The sequence below is a fragment of the Sceloporus undulatus genome, chromosome 2, assembly GCF_019175285.1.
Source record: "Sceloporus undulatus isolate JIND9_A2432 ecotype Alabama chromosome 2, SceUnd_v1.1, whole genome shotgun sequence".
NCBI classification, from domain to species: domain Eukaryota; kingdom Metazoa; phylum Chordata; class Lepidosauria; order Squamata; family Phrynosomatidae; genus Sceloporus; species Sceloporus undulatus.
This window is the reverse complement of record NC_056523.1, coordinates 128496636-128516342: the sequence shown is the minus strand read 5'-3', so window position 1 is coordinate 128516342 and position 19707 is coordinate 128496636. Positions and strand designations below refer to the sequence as shown.

The 19707-nt window shown below is 40.6% G+C and overlaps 2 protein-coding genes across 7 annotated transcripts in view; both read left to right on the top strand.

The window, feature by feature from the left end:
• Positions 1-6450, top strand: part of PIK3R6 (phosphoinositide-3-kinase regulatory subunit 6) — a 55777-nt gene extending 49327 nt beyond the window's left edge. For all 5 annotated transcript variants that reach the window (XM_042453935.1, XM_042453932.1, XM_042453936.1 and 2 more), the window contains 3 exons: positions 947-1017; positions 3749-3861; positions 4886-6450. In XM_042453935.1, coding sequence (XP_042309869.1) covers positions 947-1017; positions 3749-3861; positions 4886-5042 — 341 coding nt within the window. In that variant the 3' untranslated portion in view covers positions 5043-6450. The remainder of the gene's footprint in view (positions 1-946; positions 1018-3748; positions 3862-4885) is intronic.
• MFSD6L (major facilitator superfamily domain containing 6 like) lies at positions 5148-19459 on the top strand. 2 transcript variants are annotated; one of them, XM_042453938.1, is made up of 2 exons: positions 5148-5239; positions 17043-19459. In XM_042453938.1, the coding sequence occupies exons 1-2, from the start codon at positions 5202-5204 to the stop codon at positions 19012-19014; spliced, it is 2010 nt and encodes a 669-aa protein (XP_042309872.1). In that variant the 5' UTR covers positions 5148-5201; the 3' UTR covers positions 19015-19459. The 2 variants fall into 2 exon arrangements, with proteins under 2 accessions (XP_042309872.1, XP_042309873.1); XM_042453939.1 differs by lacking the exon at positions 5148-5239 and adding an exon at positions 10629-10851.
• Positions 19460-19707: the final 248 nt, after the last annotated feature.

The following is a 19707-nucleotide window of genomic DNA, read 5'->3' as shown; positions in this document are numbered from 1 at the left end:
ACGGCCGGCGCCATCTTTATGTATCGGACGCTGTGCGTCCGAACGTGTCACGGCGCCTGTGACGTCGCGAATGCGCCCCTGGCGCCTCACGACGTCACAGAGGCGCCGGAGAAAGAAGCTCCATTTTGGAGCTTCTTTCTTGCTCCGTAAGGGAGCCGTGCGGTGTGGCTGCGACGGCTCCCTTACAGAGCAAACGGCGGCAGCGGCGGTCTATAACCCGCCATCGCTTTTAAAAAAACCCTCTGTTGATTATTATCTGTGATACTACACACATTATCTAGTAGTTGTCAGTGAAACCTTTACAAATTTCTCAACAACTTTCAAGATAGTGATGGAGCTAATAAGCTGGAGGATCCACATATCCCTAGCAATATTGAGCCATGGAAAAATGACACCATCTTTTCAGCTGAAGTGCTTCCTTAACAAACATTTTCATTTTCTGTAATAGCAGAATTATAAGTGTATATTTTATAACTTTCATCATTCAGATTGTTCCTTCTCCCCTAGTCCCCCGTTTATTTATTTAAAAAATTATATCCTGCTCTCTAGCTATAGGTCTCAGGGTGGCATACAATCAAATCAGCTTGACCAATTTAAAATGATGTAAAATTATTTTAAAAAGCTAAAAACACATGAAAGAAGTTAAATGAAGGCAGATTAAAACTTATTTAAATAATTTAAAATTATTAAAACCATTTTATCTTTAATATTCCTTGGAAGGGAGAAGTACAAATTTTTAAAAAGAGTGAACTTGTGGTAGCATGGCATTTCACTATGTTCTAGAGCTCTGTCTTTCTGTAACTGAACTATTTTAGTCATGCTTATAGAGGAAGAATGTGGGCCATTGGTGCTATTGGACATGCAGAAGAATATGACAATATTCCAGTCAAAGGGACAGGAATAGAGCTATTTGCTTCCTCAATGTCTTTTTTCCCTTCCCTTGCAGATCTGGTGTGCTTAAGTGTGAACATCGCTGAAGTTGTGAAAACCTCCAATCTCTCAGGACGATCATATGCTGTAAGGGGTATTTTAATTCTTTAGAAATAGAAGCTTAAGGGTGTTAATCAGTGTTTGTAGGGAAAGAAAAAGAGAGAGATGTCTCTCATGTAATCCACAACATGTAGGAGAAAACCATACAACAACTGAATAATCTCAGTCAAATTTTGTGAATCCCCTAGGTGTGTAAAGTAGATTTTAGCATTTTTCTAAAGGGTTTTTAAAAAAGCAAACCTTGGGAGCTGGGAGCTTGTTATGCATAATCTATGGACCAGAACATTACCACTATAATTATTTTCTTATCCTTCTGCTGACCAAATGTGTTCAGTCTCCATGAGATTTTTATTATACTTTTACATTGTTGTTGTACTGTTCCTTCAAGTCATTTCCAACGTATAGTGACCATCACTGAATTTTTTTGGCAAGATTTGTTCAGAGGGGGTTTGCTTTACCTTCCTCTGAGGCTGAGAGAGAGCGACTTGCACAAGTTCACCCAGTGGGCTTCTATGGCCGAGCAGAGATTTGAATTCTGGTCTCCAGAGTTGTAGCCAATGCTAAAATCTCATTTAATATTTATTATTTCAATGGAAAAAGAGGAACTTTCAGAAATATCAGCAGACTGCAAAGAGACAGTACTCATAATAATTGCAAGTGTGACAGTCTTACCATTGTACAACCTTTTCCCTCTTACATCATAAAAGGTAATTATTAAGATGATGGTGACTTCATTTAGTATGCTAGGACAACTTTTCAACAATAAATGGTTTTGTATTATTATATCAGTGCTTGTATGTACTTTGATATTTGATCTGGGGTTCCTTTACTAACTACCCATTGTTGTATTTTTTCCTTTCTGAATTTCAAATCTTATTCTGCCAAAACAGAAATATGCATAAATACTTCAAGTTTGAAGGTTTTCAAGATTTTGCTGTTTCTTTGATGAAAGTGTGGTTGTTCTCCAAACCCTTTCCTTAGCATTTCTCCTGCTGCTGAGCTCATTGGACAAGTGCAGCATAGCCACACTGCCATCAGGGACGTAGCTAAGGGGGGGGGGGGTTGTGGGGTCTGGCCCCCCCTCCTGTTAGAAAAATGAATGGTGCGGGCTGCTGTGCCCCCCCCCCCAGCCCCCATTATAATGGTGGCACTTAGTCTGGCCCCCCCCCCCCCCTTTCCTAAAATCCTGGCTACGTCCCTGCTGCCATACAACATATTGCTTGGCAAAAGGTTCATTATTTCATCTGATTCTTTGGAAGTTTTTAAACAGAGGCCAGATGGCCATCTGTCAGGGGTGCTTTGACTGTTAATTTCTGCATGGCAGGGGATTGTACTGGATGGTCCTTGAGGTCTCTTCCAACTCCATTCTATTCTATGATTCTGTGATAACTCATGTGTGATGTTATTTCATCTAGCTTTAACAAAGGCTGGATTTGGAGGGGGGCAGAGAGGGCAGATTACCTGACAGGCCCTGCCATTTTCAGTCAGCTCCTCCTAGCACTGTCTTTCTCGTGGACATATCACTGCTGGCCGCTATTTATCTTCCCCACTTGGAGAGATGTTAAAATGAAGATTTATCCTACTTGTGAGGTACCCAGCACCTCATTGGGACCTAAAAGCACACCACCAGGAGGAGTGTGGAGGAGGGGAAAAGTCATTCCAGGGTCATTCTGGACTCACAAGCAGGAAATATCTTTATTTTAACATTGTTCTTCGTGGGAAAGGTAAATGGTGGCCAGCAGCAATCTGTCTTGGAACTGCAGGAAAGGCAGCAGCAGCAGGACCATAACAACATCTGCAGTGTAGACAAATGCTGTGGACAAAACAGTTGTGGGGCAGCTCCAAGGCGGATGCAGGGCAGAAAAGATGGGGAATCCATTCAGACTTTCCCCCTAAATTTAGACATAATAATAATAATAATAAATAGTTTTTATTTATATTTCCCGCCTCTTCCAAGAAATCGAGATGGGATTACAACAATAGAAACAACATTACAAGATAAAAACTATAATTTCATATAAAATACACTCAATAAAACAGCAAAATCACTATCAATACAATACATAGACAAAATCATCATTTAAAATGCATATCTTTACAAAAAGAGGTGGGATATTTCTAACTCTCTTATAGCAGATTGGGTGGATAGGCCTGCCGGAAGAGATCCGTCTTAAGTGCCTTCTTAAAGGCATCTAAGGTGGTAATGAGGCTTACCCAAAGATAACATCCAAACCCGTTTTCCAACACAGTAGTAGTTTTGAGGCAAGTGATTTCAAGGGAGGAAATGAAATGAGAGGGGAAACCTACCTAATCTTAGCAGCTGAGCCTCAGTCCATTTTAGTTCTCGCTGATGCTGGCACTAACACTTTAAAAATGTAAACGATCCTATTCATAAATACTCCTGAATCTCATGTCATTGGCCACTGAGAGCTTTCTGGTCCTGGATATCTCTTGCACTTATCCACCATCATTCTGCTCTATCAACTTTTGCAGGATTCTGAAAAGTTATTAGTTTGGACAACAATTTCCACAATCTCCCAGTCACTAGATCCTGGGATCAGCTGTTCAAAAAAGCAATTTTCCCAAGCTTTGGGCTTTTCTTTTCATTTGCCAAGTGGCAATTTGGAGTTTATACCATACAGTAGTTCATAAAAAAATCAGTCTGAACTGCCATTTCCAATTGTATCAATCATTTGAATAAGTAACTAAGAAAGTTAAGGTTTTTCTAAACTGATTATCTTGCCTAATTTTGTTCTAGATGGTGACAAACACTATTCGAACACGAAACATCGCACTCAGAAGTGCCGAACAAAGGTCTTTCACTGTGTGCCTGGACAAAGACTCCAGACGGGTTTACAAGAATGTGATCAGGTTGGTCTATTTACTGAGCTGCACATCATTACATTTTCTACTAGGTTTCTATCCCCTACTCCTTAAAGTACTTTCCGAGGATGGTGAGGGTGCTGCCCACCCAAGAACTGGCTCTAAGGAGTTTATCAAATGGGAGAAATTTCTCTTAAATTCGAATGAAAAGAAAGTGGGGCCAGAACGCATTCACTTAAAGTCGCTAGTTTAGTGCAATTACGTGAATACACATTGCATTCAAACTGATTCCCCATTGCCCAAAAATAGCATGCCATTACCCGAATTTGTGTGTGGCAGTCTATCACACAATAACGTGAAACCACATGATTGCATTCGGACTGACTTCCCATTGCCCGAATTTGTGTGTTGTGGGTTATCACGCAATAACGTTAAACCCCATGACTGCATTCAGATTGCCATTGGATTATATTTCCAATTCCCCTTGTCTGATAAACTTTTAAGAATAGCGGAGAGCAATAGGAAGTACATTTTTATACTGCTTATCGGTGCATTTAAGCACGATATCAGTAGTGCATTGGTTCCTTTTTTCCCTTGCATCATTCTTTTTGTATTATTGGAGTCTGCACTGAAAAATCACCCTTGCAGCTTTTAATCAATATCTTACTTCCTTTATCACCACTTAACTGTTCCATATATAAGAATTCTACTAGAAGTGGCTGACTCACAGGTTTTGTTCATTGAGTGATTTTCTTCCTATATCAGATTTTTTAGACAAAGTAATTTGACAGTGATTGAGGATATTTTATTATACTTTCTACCTCTGATACGAGTCTCAACCATTGCAAACTGTTTTTTTTTCCCCTGATATAAATAGACATGATTTATGTGTGGAGAAGATTTGGGGAATTTTTTCTAACTCTGAAGTTGGAACTATGCCAGCTGAAGTAGTGTACTCAGAATTATAGGTATATATACAAAGAAAGCCAACTTTGTATCCGAAATGGGTAAACACCATATCAGATTCTGACCTACAGCTTCTGTATCCATTATGTATTTTCTTATTTTGCAGTATTGAAGTTTTTCCATGCCTGGAACCTAGCTACTGCTTGCAAAAGACAAAAGCCAAGCAGGCCACCTTGGAGGAAGAGGAAGATGTAGGACTAGCCAAATACCTACCAAAATCTTTATTGCTGCCCATCAACACATTTGCAGGCATTATTCAGTGAGGAATCTGGCAGTCACCACAAACCCAATATTTTGTCAAGATTCATTAGAAGATATCTCACTGAACTGGGACACAACATGAAAGGTTCTGGGTGAAAAGGGGAAATGAAAAAATAAGGGAGCACTGCTGAAGACTTTGGCAGGAAATAAAGCCCAGTTGTATGGTTCTGTGCGAACAGATGGAAGAGGAAGCAAAAAGGTATGAACTTCTGAGGCTTTTCTGTTGTGCTTTATTAATAGAATTTTCTCTCCTATCAAACAATAAGTGGGGAAAAGCTTTTATTTCATCATTTGAAATGAAATAGCTGATACCAAACAATCTTTCTTTACACTTAGGCACTGTCAAATCCAACAGGATACCAAAATTCAGAAACCCAGGTTCAGTAGTAAAACCTCAGAAATCTTTGTTAAGAAACTATACGTCCAGTCTGATGACTTTCAATGTCAGAACTGACCTGCAAATGTTACCAGCACATAGCTAAACTAAACACAGTTCAGACTTCAAGCAGACCTAATTCTTATTCATTAAAACTAATAAACATATTCCTCTTTCCTTTCCCACGCCGCCTCTTTCTCTTTGTTGTGCCAGCCAGACATGTTTTTACAACTGATCTTGAATGTGGTTTCCCTCCTTCCCTGGCTTATCTCAGCACCTGCATTTAAGCTCACAGTTCAAAAATATTTCTAAAACATACCATCCCTACTACATATCTCATCACTGTATCATGTCAGAACAAAGGTGTGTACAACTCTTGACAGGGATGCTAGTTAAGATTGCAATTCTCTTGAGCCAAGTGTGACCCTAAATAGTATTTTACAGAACTACTGCAAGAAATTTAGAACACTTGATTACTTGCCAGCTTGCTGTTCTGCAAATAACTCCACCTTTTAACATGCTAAATAAAATTAAGGATTTCAATTTAAATTAGGGATTTCCAGTTAATGAAGCAGCATACAATGGTTTCTTTTGTTATGAAACCATCAGGATAATTTGTTATATGTTTGTGTGCATGAATTCCTGTCATATGCTGCCCTTCACGGAAAAGGAAAAATGTCTCTTTGGACAAGAAAGTGGAGCATATATGGTGACAAATCTGTGAAACAGCACCAAATGGTATCTAATGTAGACAGAATGAAATTCCTGTGAACAAGATGCCATGCATGTTTTCTGAGAACTAGAGACCTGATAACCTGCAGGGCACTTTGACCATGCAGTCCAACATGGATGACTAACCTGAACAGAACAGGTGACACAGATGAAAGAATTTGGAACACCTCTGTTTGTACAGGCCAGTGATGCTGACTAGGGACGTTATCAGACAAGGAAAATTGGAAGTATAATCCAATGGCAATCTGAATGCAATCATGGGGTTTAACGTTATTGCGTGATAGACTACCACATGCAATTTTGGGCAATGGGAAGTCAGTCCAAACGCAGTCAAGGGGTTTCACGTTATTGCGTGAGAGGTGCTCACACACAATTTCGGGCAATGGCAAGCTATTTTCAGGCAATGGGAAGTCAGCTCGAATGCAATTTGAATTCACATAAATTTGCTGAACTAGCGAATTCATGTGAATGTGTTCTGGCCCCACTTTCTTTTCATTCGAAATTAAGAGAAATTCCTCCCGTGTGATAAACTCCACCGGCAGAGCCATACCTATGCTCCTGCTTCTCTTTCCAAAATTAAAGCCAAATAATGTATTAAAGTATATGATAGCAAGGGACAAAAACAAATAAAACTGGTACCTTTCCAAAGTTGCCCCATGAAACACTATGCTTGCTGCTACGTCAGGGGAGGAGAAAATATACAGTAGTCTTCCAGACATGTTTTTAAAACCACCAAACACTCTCTCCCATTTTACTTATTTATGAAGAATTTCAGTTAACAGTTATAAAATGTTGATATGTCAGTGCCTAATACAAACAAGAAAGGAAGACAACCTGAAAAGAGAAAAATGACAACAGTAACTGAAAAAAGATCAGATCCCTTGAAATAAGAGATTGTTTAGAGCTAAAAATAATGATTACCTTTCAAACCCAAGAATCAGAATGGATCCCTCCAAAACCTGATCTGTGGGTTTGGTGGATGATGAAGATATCTTCTTAGAAAAAGATTAAAATCCCTCAATGTCTTTTCAAATTAGTCTGTTTTTATATGCCCATCCAGTTTTTTAAAGTTTATATCTATTACTCTGACAATGTGAGATTCCGCCCATATAGTCCATCCATCCTTGAATACTTAGGTCTTAAAACTCTTTCCATCTTCTATAGATGTCCAGTCATTATTATTAGGACCCTCAAATACAGAGAGTAACCACAACAGAGCCTCAGAGTGATTTACTTTTTAGCCTGTTACTTGATATCTTATCAGATACTTATCTCAAGAAATTGGCAGCTTTGGGGCAATAAAGCCATATGTGGAACATGTGCAGCATCTGCAGCATTTCGGAGAAGCTTCCTAATTAATCCCATTTAATTTATTTGGACAGAGGTATCACCTGTGAATTATATTTAATATAGTCTCTAATATTGTGCTGAGGATGAATTGTAGGGTGAAAAGGTCCATATTCTACTCCCTTGTGTATCAGAGAGAAGTCTTGATCATTCTAATTCCTAAGCCACTTTCAAACTGGTAAATCTGACGTACGACATTTTAAAAATGTAAAAAAAAATAAGGCATATGACATTTTTATTATTATGGTTATTTTGTACTGATAACTGGTCTTTTGGGACATTCTGGGGCTCTGTGGGAAATGTTTCAAAAATAGTGCACAAGCTTGGATGTCCTTGTTTTCTATACAAGACCTTGATAAACGTAGCAACTTGAATTTTCTGAAGCCATGTAGTATTAAGACAAACCCCCATTTAAAAATTGTCTGGGTTCTCCAGAAAAGTATGGGGTATAATTTCATCCTTTTCAGATCCCTGGGCTCTTCTGCACTTGGAGATTTTAACCCCCCTCCAAAAAACAAACAAAAACTGGCAGTGAGGGTATGGGATGTCTTTTTGAAGGTTTTGGTAATTCTAGTATCAGCACCTTCACTAATTGTAGAAAATATAATAAGCATGCTAGATCAAAGCTTATCTACTCCAGTAACCAAATGCTTATAGGAAGCCCACAAGCAGGTCATGAGAACAATACCAACCTCCCCCACATGCTCCCTAGCAACTGATATACTCCTTCTGATACTGGAAGTAATATGTACCCAACATGATTGGTAACTGTTGATAGTCTTCTCCTCCTTGGCCATTGTCAGTGCTCTGCTAACTGCATTTCCATATTATTTATATATGGTAGGCCCACTGTGGGAAGTTTTACACTGCACTTCAGCAGCAACTGCTATGGCTTAAATTCAAAATCATGCTGGAGCTACATCCTCCCCAGCTGCAGCAGTCATTGGCGTGGCTGGAAAATGGGCTCCAAATGATTTCTGAGCCCTTTGGAGCAGATTTTGGGGATGTCAGGGGTTGGTGTCTGCAGCATTACTTTTCTATTTCAGTTGCCTTATGTAAAAATGTAAGTAATTGAGAAATGGGGCCACATGAGGTCCATCTCAAGGGGATGAGATATGCTGGATCTAGAAGGACGGACAAATCTGCTGCAAAGGGAAGGAGGGAAATTATAAAATATAGATCTAACAATATCTGATGGAGCCAGAAATAGTACAGCACTGATATTTCCATGTGCTCATACTGTGTGAGCCAGTACCTTTAAAACAAGTTCTCAACATTTGTGTTTTAGGTATAGTTTTGGTTCTGTAAACATTGTCCAAATTGGTTCTGCAAGCATTTTCTGTATGTAGATGTTTACAAACCAGGTGACTCTATGATTGATTGCTCTGCATTTTGTATTGGCTATATCTATAGCAAATAAACATGTGTACATTATGTAAATAAATAATAAATTATTTGTAAAAATGTAACACATCCAGTGTTGGAAGATGAAAATCTTTACTTTCATTAAATAGCTGCAAAAGATATTTTGATGTCATGTATGCCTGTTTATTGGAGCAGGGAAACTGGCCAAAAAGGCCTCCTCAGAGTAGCCTGATAGTAAAAGTGTTGGTAGTAAAAGTGTGAATGAACCTGGATTTAGGGGTCACGTCTAGACCTCCCCTTAAGGGAAAGCCACAAGATTTCTTTAGCAGAGCCAGGGAAATCATTTCTTTATTATGCAATGTAATGACTTCAACATTGTAGTATTTATCATAGGCTCCCCTCCCCATGTCACCCTTAGTTATTAAAATATGAAAGCAACTTCTATTAGGTGATAAACCGTGGAGTACAAGGAACTGCTGTTCTAACAGAAAGCTCTCTTGTGTTTCTTTCATAGATGATCCTAAGCCTGGCTTTTAAAATATTAATCCCCAGCAGAACACTTTCCTTCGGAGGTCACTAAATAAACTAGAGGCACAAAGACAAAAAGTCTCTGCTTTTCAACGTCTCCCTAAATAATGTTGATCTAAAAAGGAATTGGGGCTAGCATAGTTCCTTTTAATTAAAACAACAACAACGAAAGCAGGGGCTACATTGCTTCACCCCACTTTCTGGCCTTAAAAAAATGGACTTCAGAGTTGTCACCTAAAACAGATTTACATGCTCCAGGGAAGCCTGACTGTTGTGTTGCTCATGAGTTGCCACTTCAGCACCATCTTGAATGCTTTTTATTATCTAAACCTTAAACAAACAAAAAACCTTGAAAGCCATTATAATTGCCCTTCTTTCTTTGACGTCAGCTGCCATGTGTTTCCATATACCGAATGTTGCGAGATATAAATACTGTAATAGATAAATACGGTAAAATGCTTGGGTAAAAACATCACTTTAAAAGGGGAACCTGCCCAGATAGAGCTAAATCAGAAACAAAGGGGCTCTGCTCCTCTGGGGCTGCGTCTGCACTGCAGGAGTTTGACACCTCTTTAACTGATGTGGCTCAGTGCTATGGAATTCTGGGATTTGTAGTTTCTCAAGACGTTTAGCCTTCTCTGCCAGAGGGCTCTGGTGCCACAACAAACTACAAATCTCCTAGGTTGCCATGGCAGTTAAAGTGATTTCAAACTGCATTATTTCAGCAGTGCAGAGGCAGTCTGTTTTCAAGCCAGTGTGGCGTAGTGTTTTTGAGCATTGGACTGTGTATGGCACTGGAGGCCAGAGTTCAAATCCCGGCTGAGCCATGGAAACTCACAGGGTGCCCTTGGCCAAATCACGCTCTCTCAGCTTCAGAGAAAAACCTTGTGCAAAAAAAAGTTATTGCCAAGAAAACCCCTCGATTAAGTGGCCATTAGTCAGAAACGTCTTGGAAGGCGTACAACAACGAGCCCCTTTGAAATGAGTGGGGATTGTTTCTAACTTGGCTGCTGGAGGCAGGCCTAGACAGAAGCCATTTATTAAGTAGGCCGCCCCCGTCTCCTAGCAACAGCCTACCCCTCCCTTCGGGGAGGGCATTTCCACCAACACGACATTATTGTCGCCAAGGGGCGTGGCGTGGCCTGACAGGTGCAGGGGGCGTGGCCCAAGCCCAACCTCAGCCTCTGTTGCCGAGAACAGGTGCTCCTTGGCGCATGCGCAGGGCATTGACAGCGAGCCGAGAAGCCGCGCTGTGTGCCTTGAAAGCGGAGGAAATAAGGAACTCGAGCCCCCTCCCCCCCCACTGCCTCTTGTGTGCGCAGTCGCACGCGCCTCCGTCATGCTTCCTCTTCTCAGGTAGCGGGGGAGGCCCCCTCCGCGTGCAGGGTAACCGTTGGGCGCGAGAGAGGCGCGCGACAGCCAGCAGCAGCAGCAGCCCCGGTTGCCATGGCAACCTCCCCAAGGTGAGTTAGGAATGGATAGGGAGGGCTGTCGGTTGTTGGCAGAAAGGGCCCCGCTCTCTCGGGGAAAGGGTCGCTGAGGCCATGCTCTTGGTCCTGGTGGGGAACCTTGGCCCAGAAACTACCCAGAAAAGCGGCGTTTTGTTTAAAAAGGAGTCTCCCATACGAATGGTTAATAGAACCCTTATACATATAATAATAATAATAATAATAATAATAATGAATATTATAATAAAAATTATAAAACAAAATTATGATAATAAAACAGTAATCCAATTTGAGTCTGCTTTAAGCGCCATGGTGCAATACTTTGGAATTCTGGGAGTTGTCAACAACTCCCAGAATTCCATAGCATTGGGCTGTGGCACTTAAAATAGCCTCAAACTGGGTTATTTCTGCAGTGTGGAAGCTGTCTCTGCCACCACAACAAAATACAAAACAGACAAGCAAAATACCCTAAAAGTCACCAGATCCCGCCTAATCTTGGAAGCTAAGCAGTGCCAGCCCTGGTTAGCACCTGGATGGGAGACCGCCAACGGATACCAGGTGCTGTAGGTTACATTTCAGAGGAAGGAAATGGCAAAACCACTTCAGAGTTTATCACATGGGACGGATCCCATGCAGGAACCTGATGGAAAGTGGGGGGGGGGACCCTGCAAAAGTGGGTTGTTTTTTCACCCAACGTTCAGGTTAACCCAAACAGAAATTAGACATAATCCACAAAATGGGGTGGTTTTCCTCTGGCGACGTTTGCGTTGATGAGAAATAATGCAACGTTAATCCGAATGCAAAGTTGACAAACTAAAAAGGAGTGTGTTTTGTCGAATTTGCGTTCGGATTAACGTTGTGTTATTTTTCTTTGAGGCAAATGCATCTGAAAAAAACCTACAAAAGTAAGTGTTTTGCAGATTTTAAAATCCCATTTCTGCCCAGGGTTTAACCAATTTGGCTCCATTTGATAAAGTCCTTTGTTGCCTTAGAAAACCCTATGAAATTCAAGAGTCGCCATAAGTTAACAGGTGACGTAAAGGCATGCACACGCACTTGAGACCTCCAAGGAGTACTAGGTGCTGTAGGCTATATTTCATAGCAGTAAGATGTTTTTAAAGAGGCCTGGAGTGTTTCATTGGAAGGAACTGGCAAAACCACCTCTGAGTATTCCTTGCCTAAGAAAACCCTATGAAGTTCAAGAGTCACAGGCGACTTGACAGAACAAACACACACAGGGTGCCTAAATATCCTGAAGGCACCAGATCTCATCTGGTCTTGGGAGCCAAGCACAGTCAGCCCTGGTTAGTACTTGGATGGGGGACCGCCAATGAATTCCAGGTGCTGTGGGCTATATTTTACAGTAAGAAATTGGCAGATCCGCCTCTCAGTATTCCTTGCCTAACAAAACCCTATGAACTCAAAGATACAGCCATGTTAGTCTGTAGAATGAACATTGGAGAGAATTTGTAGCACCTTAGGAGTTTATCACACGGGAGGAGTTTCTCTTAATTTCGAATGAAAAGAAAGTGGGGCCAGAATGCATTCGTGTAAAGTCACTAGTTCAGCAAATTTACGTGAATTCGAATTGCATTCGAACTGACTTCTCATTGCCCGAAAATAGCTTCCCATTGCCCAAAATTGCGTGTGGTACTCTATCACGCAATAATGTTAAACCCCATGATTGCGTTCAGATTGCCATTGGATAATACTTCCAGTTTCCCTTGTCTGATAAACTCCTTAGTCTTAGTAAGAAGCTGGCAGCATGCGCTTTCGTAGACCTCAATCTACTTCCACTCCATCAGAAGCATCTGAGGAAGTAGATGGAAATCTATGAAAGCTCATGCTGCCAGCTTCTTAACTTTCTTTCAGTTAGTGTCTAAGGTGCTACAAAATCTCTCTAAAACTCTACGAAATTCATGGGGTCGCTGTAAGTGGGCAAGCAATTTGAAGGCATGCATAAAACAGAGACACATGATTGACAAAATAATGCTCTCTATTTCTACAAGCACTTTTCTTTCCCAGGAAATAGTTTGGTGTTTGTTTTGTTCCATTTTTTACTTTGTAAGAAAATCCATTTCAAACATATTTTTGAAACTAGAAGTGGGATTAAATAAATTATTTGCAAACCCAGATTTGCCTTCAGAAAGTGCAGAGAATTTTGCTGTGGTAGTGCTTTGTTTGTGTGCCTTCAAATCAGTTCCGACTTATGGCGACCCTAAGGGGTTTTCGTGGCAAGATTTGTTTAGAGGGGGTTTGCCATTGCCATTCTCTGAGGCTGAGAGAGTGTGACTTGCCCAAGGTCACCCAGTGGGTTTCATGGCCAAACTGGGACTCAAACCTTGGCCTCCACAGTTGTAGTCCAGTGCTCAAACCACTACACCACACATCTCTTAAAGTATGAATAGTCGGTAACCCTAAGGAAAATCATGCCTAATGGTATTGAAGTATATTGCAGTAACTTCTCTTTGCGTGGAGAACATTGCTATTAATGCTGTTTATGTGTACTTTCAATCTTTCACTAAATGCATCTATCAGTTTGTTTTTAAAAGTATGTTATGTTTTCAGTCAAACATGGAAAAATTGTGACTGACTTTCTTCTGATGTTAAAGAAAGGCTTCTTGTATTTTTCCATACTTCGTTTGTGATTTCCTGAAATAACCCAAGTCTTACTAAAGCAAATTACAAGTAGAAAGCTCTCTTTGGAGCTCCGTGTTTATTACTAATAGTATTTATTTATGGTTTTTCCCCATCTATAAATGACACAACCACATTCTGATTTTTTTTTCTTTATACGTTTCTGTGTCAACAGGGTGTTTCTGATACCAGTAGTAGGTAAACACGGGCTTCAGCAAATGCCAGCTAACCATGTTAGCAGCAGTATAAGCAAGTATAAGGTCACAGCTGAAATCTCCCTCCTTCCCAGGTTCAGGACACCTGGCTTGACCAGAGTACATGTGAAAGGGATCTAGGAGTCATAGTATTTATTTATTATTATTTATTTACGTTATTTATACCCCGCCCTTCAGCCCTAATGGCTCTCAGAGTGGCTTACAATGATTATTTTTAATAAGACGGTATTAATAAGATTAATATTAATAAGACTAGTAGACAACAAGTTGAACATAAGTCAACAGTATGATGCAGCAGCTAAAAAAGCCAAATCTAGCAGGGATGTAGCCAGGATTTTGGGAAGGGGGAGATCCAGACTAAGTGCCATCATTATAATGGGGCTTGGGTGCGGCGGCGCAGCGGCACACACCATTCATTGAATCTAACGGAAGGGGGGGGGTCCAGAACCAACAGACACCCCCCCCCTTGGCTATGTCCCTGATTCTAGGCTGCATCAATAGAAGTATAGTGTCTAGATCAGTGGTTCCCAACCTTTCTAATGCCGCAACCCTTTAATACAGTTCCTCATGTTGTGGCGACCCTCAACTATACAATTATTTTCATTGCTACATGCAAATATGTGTTTTCCGATGGTCTTAGGCGACCCCTGTGAAAGGGTCGTTCGACCCCTAAAGGGGTCCCGACCCACAGGTTGGGAACCACTGGTCTAGATCAAGGGAAGTAATAGTGTCACTCTATTCTGCTTTAGTCAGGCCCCACCTGGAATACTGTGTCCAGTTCTGGGTGCCACGATTCAAAAAAGATGTAGACAAGCTGGAACGTGTCCAGAGGAAGACAACTAAAATGGTGAAGGGTCTGAAAACCATGCCCTATGAGGAATGACTTAAGGAGCTGGGTATGTTTAGCCTGGAGAAGAGAAGGTTAAGAGATGAATATGATAGCCCTATTTAAATATTTGAAGGGGATGTCATATTGAGGTTGGCACATACTTGTTTTCTGCTGCTCCAGAGAATAGGACCTGGAGCAATGGATGCAAGCTCCAGGAAAAGAGATCCCACCTTGTTATTAGGAGGAACTTCCTGACAGTAAGAGCTGTTTGACAGTGTAACACACTCCCTCAGTGGAGAGTGGTGGAATCTCCTTCTTTGGAGGTCTTTAAGCAGAGGCTGGATGGCTATCTGGTGCTTTGATTGTGAGTTCCTGCATGGCAGAATGGGGTTGGCCTGGATGGCCCTTGACACCTCTTTCAGACACCTCTTTCAACCCTTTCAGATTGTATGATTTTAGTATTGAACTCAAGAATTATAATGTTTCTTTGTTTATTTAATTTCTATCTTGCCTTTCTCTCAGCACAGGATTCAAGGTGACCTACAAAAAATTAAAGCACTGAGGAACAACTGTTAGTAGAAAAGTTTTTTAAAACAACAGTTCTGTTAAAAACACAAAGTTAAAGCAGTTTAAAAACATTTCATCTTTGCCATGGCTGGATTTTTAAAAGAACATTGGAATTTTAATTCTTCAGTTTTTTGAGTTTTTGAGTTTCTGGTTAACCACAGTATACTGTATCTTGTCCCAAAAATTACCTAAAGTATTTACTTTAAAACAATAAATAAAAGTAAACAGTTTTTAGGAAACCCTGGAATTGCATTCTAGTTGGCTCACAAGTCTGACATTTTTGACCGACCTGAATTGTAAAGCCAAAGTGGTACTAATGGGAACTCATTTCCTAAAACGATGGAGAGAGATAAACTCAAGGCAATGAAATGATGTACCCCCTGGAGTTGTTAAAACCCAGGATTGGTCTCCCACATAATGTGTAGAGCCCTTTTTCAAACATATATGATATTTGTTCCATTTCCTGTTAACGACTAATCTGGAAAATTCACTTCCTAGCTTTACTCAGGATTCTTCACAAAGCTGGTGGCAAATAGATACTGAAAAATTATCTACCTTTATCTATCTTTGAAGATGACAGCCAGCATGGTATAGTGGTTTGAGCACTGGATTACAACTCTGGAGACCAGGGTTTGAAACCTCACTTAGCCATGGAAACTCCCTGGGTGACCTTGGGCAAGTCACACTCCCTCAGTGTCAGGGGGAAGGCAAAGGCAAACCCCCTCTGAACAAATTTGGCCAAGAAAACATTGTGTTAGGTTGGCCTTAGGGTCACCATAAGTCACAAATGACTTGAAGGCACATGATGGTGACAGTACTTTGAAAGTCAGGTTTAACAGCTCTATTGCTGTCTCTCATAATCATTATTTTCTTCCTTGTGCCATGTTCCTTTCTAATTTTCTTGGCAAAAATGCAAAATAATAATAAGCATCGTATCCCCTAGTAGCCTGATGAGATTCGCTTGCCTGCCAATTAGTTGGTGGACATAGGAGTTAGTGGTTGGTTGGCGGATGTAGGAGCTACAGCTCTGTGTTGCCATTATCCTTACAAAAATGCCCTGCCCCAGGATGTGCGACTCCCTCTCGGATTACTTTTAAGTGATTGTTAAACACTAAGTTGTTTCATGTTGTTGTTTTTTAAATTATTTATACTGTTTGGATATTTTAGTATATCTGTTACATTACTATGATTGTTTTAAAATGTTGTTTTAATTTAATATAGCTACACTGTTATATTTTGTGTATTTTATTGTTTTAAGCTTTTGTCCTGGAAACTACGTTGGGTGGCTTTTTCAGGTATTCAGGTATTTCAGATAAATAATAAATAAGAATAGATTGTAGCATAAGATTATTTGAACCGCCATAGAAAACTGTATCTAATACAGAATCCTGTTCGGGCTTTTTGCTTGTGTTAATTCATTAGTTGGGCAAAGGGCTGAACACTATACTAGTCTGTATAAGAACATTTTATTGGCTTGCATTTTGCTGGTTTTTGTAAGAAGGTCTCTGAGACCTCCTTACACAAGTGTCCCACCAGATGGTGAAGAAGTCTGCAGTACTTCCAGAATGATTCACATGCACAGCTCCTCTTTCCCTACCAGTTTGTCTGCCTCAGTTCTCTCCACAATCCTGTGGTGTTATCCTTATGGATCGTACACTAATAAACACTGGGCTCAAAGAAGAGCTCTCTACTCCTAATTTGTTTTAGTTAGACTTGGGTTATCTCAGAAAACCACAAATGATGCAGAAACATATGAAGAAAAAAGCCCCAGAATGTTGTGTCATTTGTAGACTGAAAAATAAAAGCACAAAACTGTTTTCCATCTGGTTCTTAGCTTATCATTACTGTCCTGGTATGATGACTAATATTGTATTTTGCAGTTCTAGCCAAATAAAATGTTTCTTCTAACATTCCTCTATTTTATTCAATACTGACCAGTCTTTTTAATTAATTTGCAGGGCAAAATTGGGAACCAAGCCTGCCTCTGAAGCCATGAGTACAAATAGCCAGTGGGATGTGAACAAAGCACTAACTCTTGCTAGTCTTTTCCATTTTCTTTATAGTGCAGGCAATGCCTGCACAATTCCATTTTTAACTTTGTACTTTCGGCAGCTTGGGCTAACTGCACCATTAGTAGGGATTGTAATAGGACTGAAGCACTTAATCACTTCGCTTTGGGCCCCCTTATGCTCCTACCTAGCAAAAACCCACAATAAAAGAAAAGTCCTCATCAGTGGATCATTGCTATGCTCAGTTGGAGCAGGTTTGCTTCTTACTCTGGTCCCACCATTGAACAAGGATGTTGTCTATAAGTTTTGTAATATGAGCCACCATTCAGGCACACTGTTGACTGCAACCCAGGTGCCTGATGTAAGTGTGAGCAGCCTAAGTACAGTGAGTACTAGACTGGGTTCTAATAACAGAGCCCTCTCCATGGAAACACCTGGAAAGATCTCAGGAGATCTGGTGACTATGGGTAAACCAAGACTTGCAAATACATCAATCAGCATTTATTCCTTTACAAATATCCCTTCTCTGATTAACAATGGAGGCAGTGGTGCCAATACAGATACACAGCAATTCACTGATGTGCCTTTTGGTGTGATATCTGGTACTTCTGAGAAAGAAATTGCCCTGATAGAAGAAATGTTAGAGGCATCTACTGTGAGTGTGCCTACGAAGCCAAATAGAAGTCCAAATACTGACATCATGAATGTAAAAAGGAACCCTGAGGCAAATGGCTCTTCAAGGGAAAGTAACAACTCCACATTTCACACAGTCTTGGTACATCTCACAGAGAAAAACCTGTCAGGGCGCCGGGAAAGAGCTCAGGATGTGAACTCTCAGTTGCTACAAGGTTCTGCCTTCTTGGACGGTGAGCACCAGGTCTTTCTTATGGCACTGGGGGCTGTTGTGCTTTGGGAGCTCCTGGCTGCCCCTCTTGGATGGATGGTTGATGACAGCCTCTATGAGTACCTTGACTTTGTAGATGCTGCAGACAAATATGGAAACCTTTGGATCTGGAGTTATTTAGGTGCATCTGTGGGAGTGTGCAGCATAGCAGTGCTCGTGGATCAGCTGAACTGCTTTTTGACCACCAATATCCCACGTTTTGCAGTACATTTTTACGGCTATGCCTGTTTGACAACTTTAACTTTACTTGTCAGTGTCTTCTTTCCCATCCATGTCTCCAAAAAAACTGAACATGTAAATAAAACAATCAAAGCTTTGAACCTAATTGGAAATGATGGCCGAACCATCCTGTCCGCTGTCACTGTTTTCCTCACAGGGGCCATTGGATCAACTGTGCAGAATTTTCTTTTTTGGCAGATGCAAGACCAAGGCAGCAACGAGTTATACATGGGCCTCTCTCTTGCCATTGGACTGATTGCCGAAATCCTTCTCAGCTTTTTCAAATGCAAGTTGCTAAGGGCCCTCTCAGGTGGTGGCACAGTGGCTTTGAGCCTGAGCTGTCTTGCAGCACAGCTGCTGTACTATTCGTTCCTGTGGAGTACCTGGGCAGTGCTGCCAATCCAGATCTTCTGTGCCTTCAGCAACGGCGCCTTATGGTGGGCTGTGAACATGCTTGCAGATGACATTGCCACTCCTGGCACAGAGAGGTCTCTGCATCTTGTCCTGCAAGGCCTCTCTTGTGGATGTGGAGCCAGTTTGGGCAGCTTTGCAGGGGGGTTTGTTGTGAACAGCTTTGGCCTAGCAGTGCTCTACAGGGCATGCTCCATTACATTAATACTCTGGTTGATCTTGTTCTTGATTGTCCAGTCCAAGTTACCACGTCAGAAAAAAATTAATTATTCCCGTCTCCTAGCTCATGACTCTAGTGACATGAGTGACTCTGATGATGATGATGACAAGGAAAGAGACTGGCTGGTCAAAGCTATGAAAGATGAAAATTTCAATAGGAACTGGTGAAGGTCCCCCTTGGCCCAAAAGCAAGACTTTGGAAAAATAGGATGAAAATATCAGAAAATGGTGCACATGAAACCTTTCTACTAACATTTGGGATTTTATGCTGTACATATTTGCTCAGGAAGCAATTATAAAGATTTTATAAAGATTTTATTTTCTTAAGATTAATTTATTGTAAATAATGATAGCAATTTAGCTTTTCTAAAATTTTAATTTTCAAGATTTACAGAATGGGGACTTGGAACAGATTCTGATATTGATAAATTTATCCAGATTGACAACATTTTGTTATCCTCAGAGTGATGGTTTACCGTTTTCATAATCATTGAATTCTTTTTGAGTGCGGGGGCAGGGACCCCTTATACTTTGGGGAAGTTAACATAGCACTTGTCTTGTGAGAGTCATTGATAATTGGGTAGGAAATAATATTTTGGTTTTTTTTTGTTTTGTTTTTTTAAAAGACTGATCAAAGATCTGTAGGGCTGTTATATCACTTTTAAGAACTAGGTTGCAATTCTAGGGTGAGATTACTTTGGTTTTGGTCAGTATTCTTTTTCTCCAGCATCACCTATCTGGGAGATTTCAGTCATTGCAAGGTTTATTTTAAACTTAACCTATATATCTGTAATGTGAATATAAAGTCAACATACACTATAATGCTCGTTAAGGTTATGCTTCCACATTGCCAAAAAATTG

What these genes read in the sequence shown, in the direction of transcription:
- MFSD6L (XM_042453938.1), top strand. Translation starts at nt 5,202, where the DNA reads ATGGTTCTGTGCGAACAGATGGAAGAGGAAGCAAAAAG. An exon ending in ATGGAAGAGGAAGCAAAAAG is followed by an intron (nt 5,240 to 17,042) that starts GTATGAACTTCT and finishes ATTAATTTGCAG; the next exon opens with GGCAAAATTGGGAACCAAGC.